At 40.8% G+C, this 6,290-nt stretch overlaps 1 protein-coding gene across 1 annotated transcript; it reads right to left on the bottom strand.

Moving 5' to 3' along the window:
* Window positions 1–5,205: 5,205 nt before the first annotated feature.
* Window positions 5,206–5,793, bottom strand: LOC145482336 (uncharacterized). The gene has a single exon (XM_081460984.1). It carries the CDS (start codon window positions 5,791–5,793, stop codon window positions 5,206–5,208), a length of 588 nt encoding a protein of 195 aa, XP_081317110.1.
* Between the last annotated feature and the right edge of the window lie 497 nt (window positions 5,794–6,290).

The following is a 6,290-nucleotide window of genomic DNA, read 5'->3' as shown; positions in this document are numbered from 1 at the left end:
TATAAATGATTTATACCAGAGACTAATGACACATGCGAAGCATGGGAAGACGTGTCCACGCGAGATAGTCACAATTGATTTTGCTTTAATTAACATTCGATAGGTCAAAAATACTGGTGGGAGAATTACATGGATCCGCTGAGCCGTATAGTGGATCCACGCGTTATGCCTTAATTAATGATCATTACCAGGACAGATGCATGGAAAATTGACTTCCGAATTGGTTAAATGGAGACTTTGGCTCTCAAACTGACTACGAAAGAAAAAAACTGAAGTTGACCTTTTTCATTTTCTGAGTATTTTTATGAGGCATGACAGAAACTTTATCAAAAAAACTTGCGAATTTAATTGAGGATCCTGTAAAGAAACATTGAAGTGAGAAGCTTCAAATAGTAATTACTGTGCTATCAGTATATTTTTAGCAGAATCTGTCAAAATGATAACATCTAACATTATCTCATTAACTATTAAATGGTGTTTTCTGTTCCATGCATGGTAAAGAAACCTTTTTTTCTCTCTTTACAACAATGTTGGGAGACAGCCCCAACAGCTAGGAACACTCACCTCTTCTCAATCGCAGGCAGTATCTTAAATCTCCTTTGTAAATTCTTATATCCTCTCTTCATCCCTCTTCTTCTTCTCGTCTTTCCTCTCTTTCTGCCTCGTGTTCTACGAAGAAAATGACCCGCAATCATTTCAGATGTTGGGCAATTACAGCAATTTTTGAACTTTGCAAAATCATATACGAGAACGACACTTATTTTTCTACAATGTAATACCTCTTTGAACTTGAAAGCGCTCTCGTCTACTTTCTCTTCTACTCTTGCGTTTGCGTCGCCGCAACAAACGTTCCCTCTCTCGTGCATCTATAAATGACCACAGAAGAAATGATTAGTTAACTAAGCAAATAATTATCAATGAAAAGGCATCGTAGTTGGTATACATGAATTGTGATCCATGCCAAAAAGGAAGCAAACATTGTAAAATAAAGACTGGCAATTACCATCATCGCTCACACTTGTACTCCTCACACTTTATTCACGTCTGTTTGACATGAGTTCAGAATGAAAAAATTCAAAGTCTGTAAGTCTGTAGGTTGACAATGCTATCTCCTTTATCTACATGTTTCAGGCGTGTCTTTGAAATGTGTTGTTGGTACGTATGACTGAGCGCTTTTACAGCATTGTTATACTCATTTTTGTAACAGCAGTATTTTTTTGTGTGCAGGCTAAACCCAAGTCAAATAAAAGTGACCGTGCACTTTAAGCCGTTCTAGAAAAGAAACTACAGTTCTGGGGCCAGTATTTCTGTGCTTATTCCAAATGCAATCTCTGAAGATTTTTATGTGTCTCAATTATTTAACTGAGCTGGGGCCCGAGCAATTTTTTTTCCAGTTTTATCTAAAAATGGTCTCTGTGGCATGCCTTTGCAGCAATTTCAGGGAAGAAGATTCCCCTTGCTTCTTATAAGTGACGAGAACAATGAATACTGCCATTTAACACATAAAAGCAATGTACAAATGTTTACTACCAAAGTACCAGTCCCTAGTCACTGCTGTTTGTCTAATTTGGGTACCGCTGTTTTTTTGGAACCTCTGACAAGTGGCCACAGGTTAACTGGTCATCCCTTATTACATAGCCACCCTTAATTAACTTGCATTAATTGAGAAATAATTTTCAGTTAAATACTACAAACAAATTTAATACATGTCTGTTTGTTTTAAAAAAGGTATATATAAATAACAGTCCTTAAGACAAAGGAATGCCTAATAAAATCACTCAAACACACACTGGTGATGATTTACTCCAAGGCAGGTAGCCTGGTGACAGTAAAAAGTGACCAACCACTATTAAATACCCACCTCCCATTTCCCTGAGAGTGGCAGCTTACCAGGGCTTTGAATGTAGTAGGTTTACATGAAGACGGGTATTATCAAGTGCTTGTTAACTAGTATGTTCATTGATGGATATTTACTAAATCACTGCTATAAAGACTTACTCCACGTGCCCCAGAAACATGAGCTTCTAGGAGAAGCTTGAGGTGGCTTGAGGAATCTGCATCAGCTAATGCGTGCACCTCTGTACATCCTAGGGCATAGAGGGGACAGGATCATCTTTCCTTTGTACACACAAAAGCCAAGTGGGACAGCATCTTGCATCTAAAGAAAAATGAGTGGAAAAGATTTGAGAGAAACAAATATTTTAGATAAAGAGCAAATGAAGACTATCTACAGTAGCTCACTTCAATAACAATACAAAATTCACTAAAATCTACCTTTCCACCTGAATCCCACAATTGTTCGGACATTGCGCCAATTTGGCGACACAAAGCTCATCATGACCTAACTGATTACTATGTGGGACATCCACACCATAGGAAGGTACTTCCCTGTCCTGTGAGGGCAGATTCGCAGATGCTGGGCTAGTTCACATTGGTAAGAATGAGGAATGCATCCTCTACCTTTAAAAATGCATTCCACAATCTTCATATCGCAATGTGGAAGGTGATTCTCCAGACTAGCTGTTGGCCCAGTCCAGTTGCAGCCACCAGGAAGAGAGATCGTCGACAGACACTTGATTACTCCCCTGCTAACACCTTCAACTGCAAGATTTCTAACTAAAGTGCCACTTGAAACTCTCCTGTCAACTCGACAATGATTATGATTTGACTGCCACTGGGTGATGCAGTGATGGCAGAAGGAATGCCTTAACAATTTATTCCAGAAAAATTGGCAGTAGCCACAAAAATTGATGCTTTCACAGCCTTAAAAATTGATTCTACAAATACGTCTCAAAAATTCCACGATTTTTGATTGAAAAGTTGATGGCATTACTTATATATAGGAATAGAACTTTTTCGACTGGGCGGTTTGTTGCCCCATTTCAGACCATGTGATGAAACTCTTGAGAATTCTTCCTTTCAAATTTTCAAATAGCTGCGTGTATATGAAGAAATGACTTAGATGGTTAAAAGAACAATTCTCTAGGGAATATCACATGGTCTGTAATGGGACAACAAACCGTAACCTCTATGAAACCATTGCAGGTTGGCAGTGAACTCATAAATTGCTGCAAAATATGCAGGAATAACATTCACTCACCAGATACTGCAAATAAACTCCTGGTCCACATTTTCCAGAAACAAGTCAGGAGAATATCCAGACATGATTCTATTGGACAATTGGGACTTAAAAATTACAAACAAAAATGAACGGAAAGACAGACAAGAAAGATGGATTGAACAGAGAATGACTGAGCACAGCAATGATAAAGCACATGCAAGAGGAACAGATCAATATGGAGCTGCAAACAACAACAACGAGTTAACACTGAATAAATAAAGCAATAAATCTAAAGAACCAAATGTAAATACACAGCAACAATAAACCTATCAAGCGAACTGTGAGCTTGAATAGCAACTTCCAGGAGAAGATCAGGCAAAGAGCAAAATGATCAAAACATGGGGGAACTGTATTGAGCTGAGCGGAACTGGGGTAAATAGGCTTTGTGTATGAGAACAGTTTCCGTCTTTAACAACAGGCAGTAACCAAGGGTTTGAACGTCACTACCTGCTTTACATTACATGGTATAAGTCATTACGAGCTTCGCATTACATGGTATAGCCATGACAACCGTCTTCGAGAATTACATGACATGATATGACATTACTTATTTTGACGTATTTCAACCTGTTTCATGTCTTTTCGACACATGATGAGTCGTAATATGTCGTAATATGTTGAAAAGTAATTTTGCTACACATGGTGTGCCATACAAGTCCTCTATTGGGTTGAGATCTGGGCTCTCTGCAGGCTACACCACCAGTTGATATTTTTTTCTTGGAAGAAAGCCTTTGCTTCTCTTGACGTATGTTTCGGGTCATTATCCTGCATGAACTGGTGGTCGGGAAGTTTTTCTCGAATGGATGGGATGAGCATGGTCTCCAGGATGTTGCAGAACAAATCAGCATCCACGATGCCATCAAAGATACAAATCTTTGTGGGACTCTGTCTGCTAATTCCTGCCCAAACATGAACCTTCAGCGGATGTTTTGGTTTCGGTTTTTGCTTCGTTGGCTTGTCTACCTTCCTGTAACAGGTGCGCCGATATGGCACAAGAGAAATGGAACACTTGTCGCTGAAAATGATGTTGCAAAAAGTATCGCCACTCTTTATGATGCGCTGAGCGTACTCCAATCTCTTTACTTTGTTGGCTTCGCGTATCAGGTGACAGTAAGCAGTCCGCTATAGTGTCCAGCCTTGTTGCTTGCAAGATCTTCACACTGTACAAACTCACTGCAACGCCACACTTTGCCAGCCTCTTCTGGATTTGAGCGCTTGTCATCTCATCATTGCTTCGCATTTGCTGATCTGTAAAAGTGCTTGCTTCTACAGATAGCTTGGTGGGTCTTCCAAAACGTGTTAGATTAGACATGGAGCTGGTGAGTCAAAGCTTTTTGATTATTCGCGTTACACTGGCAAAACTGACAAGTAAGCCTTCTCCTTTTAGCAATTTAAATATCTCAGCTGGGTGGAGATCTTGTAAAGAAGCTTGATTCGTGTTCGCGTGTAATTGGAAACTTTTGGCATGATAACCACAAGAGAGTTTCAACGAGAATGATTGTGTAATGCACGTTAGCACTATTAAACACTAGCGGTTGCTATGGTAAAAGAACAAGTTTGCACGGAGTCTGGGTTACAAGAACATGGCGTAGGTCAGGGTTTGAGTGACCTTTGTGGCCTACAAACATGAGCCAAGAAAAGACCGAAGAATAATTGTGTAAGAGCTGCTTTGCTGGAATTCTCCGGCTGCTGGAGCAGTATCCAAGCCAAGTCACAAGGTTGATTTTCTAAAAGCTTTAATGGTAACAAGTTTGCAAAGGTTTCACAGTGTCTTAACTCAAAGCTATATCGATCTGGACTAACTCCTAAATTGTTGCACAAACTCTTCTAATTAAAGTGATCAAGTTTCACGATTTTGTAATACGTACCCGACACCCTCCCCCATGTAAGTTCCAAGAAGGGACTAACATGTCCCTGTCTGTCTTCAGTTTGGCTCCTCTCATGATGCCATCTTTGCCTCTGATTAAGTTGGTGACAACTGCTAGCTTCCAATGGTTCTGGTTTTTGTTGTCATCCCGTATAATGAGAACATCTCCGGAGTTGAAATGGAGCGTTTGTTCTCCTCCTGCTCGACAATGGCTTTCTCAAAGGCCTTTGACATATTCTGCCATCGATCGTTTCCACATCTCTTCTTTACACTTCATAAGGAATTTGGCTCGTTTTCTCAGATCCTTATCCAACACATGATGGGGTTGTAATTTGGGAATGTAGCTCGAGTTGATGTGCAGCATGGAGTTTGGGGTCAACACAGGAAGCTGGATGTCTTCTTCAAGGTAGTTCAGGGGCCACTTGTTGAAAGCAACCTCAACATCAAGCACGACTTCTTCTAGCTCTGACCAGCAGAGGGTCCCGTTGCCGATGGTCTTGTAAAATGCATTTTTGAAGAGGCCAATAAGGTGTTCAAATTGACCTCCCCACCATGGGGCACGACTCAGGTTAAGACACCACTTGATGGCTCGATTAGATAGGAACTTGTGGAATCTTTCATCTTGTTGAACCTTCAGTAACCACTTCTTGGCAGGTTGAAACGTTGAACCATTGTCGCAATAGGTAGTTTCCGGTTGCTCTCTTTGAGCCACGAATCTCTTGAGGCTCACTATAAATTCAGATCTTAAGGATTTTAACAGGTCAAGGTGGACAGCTCTTGTCAGGCTGCATGCATACAATGCCATGTACACCTTACTTTCGGCTTTGGGTTTAGATTCCTAGCGAATTGGTCCATTAAAATCTACTCCTATTACTTGGAACAGCCTTGAACCCTCTTCTGGTTGTGGGTAGATTTCCTGGTGGTGATGCTTGGTAAACTTTGGCCTGGAATCTTATGCACCCGTGACAGCTTCCTCTCAACTTCTTGACTAGGTGTCGTAGCCAGGGCACCCAGTATTTCTCGCAAACCTTAGCCATAGTGAGACCAACCCCTCCATGCAGGGTAGATAAGTGCACTTTGAAGACCAACTTCGCGTTAAAGGGATGGTTGTCTGGCAGATAAATTGGATATTCTCCCATAATGTGTCCTCGGCATTCTAAAACTTGCTGGTCATTTTCCTGAAGGTTTATCTGCCGTTTATGCGCTTGGAAGTTGGCTTGCTGCTGGGTTGATTGTTGAGCTTGCTTGATCCACCACAGTTCTTGGCATTGCATTTCATCGGTAGTGATCGGAACATTCTTT

The sequence above is a fragment of the Orbicella franksi genome, chromosome 3, assembly GCF_964199315.1.
Source record: "Orbicella franksi chromosome 3, jaOrbFran1.1, whole genome shotgun sequence".
Classification (NCBI taxonomy): domain Eukaryota; kingdom Metazoa; phylum Cnidaria; class Anthozoa; order Scleractinia; family Merulinidae; genus Orbicella; species Orbicella franksi.
This window is presented reverse-complemented; position numbering and strand designations above follow the sequence as displayed.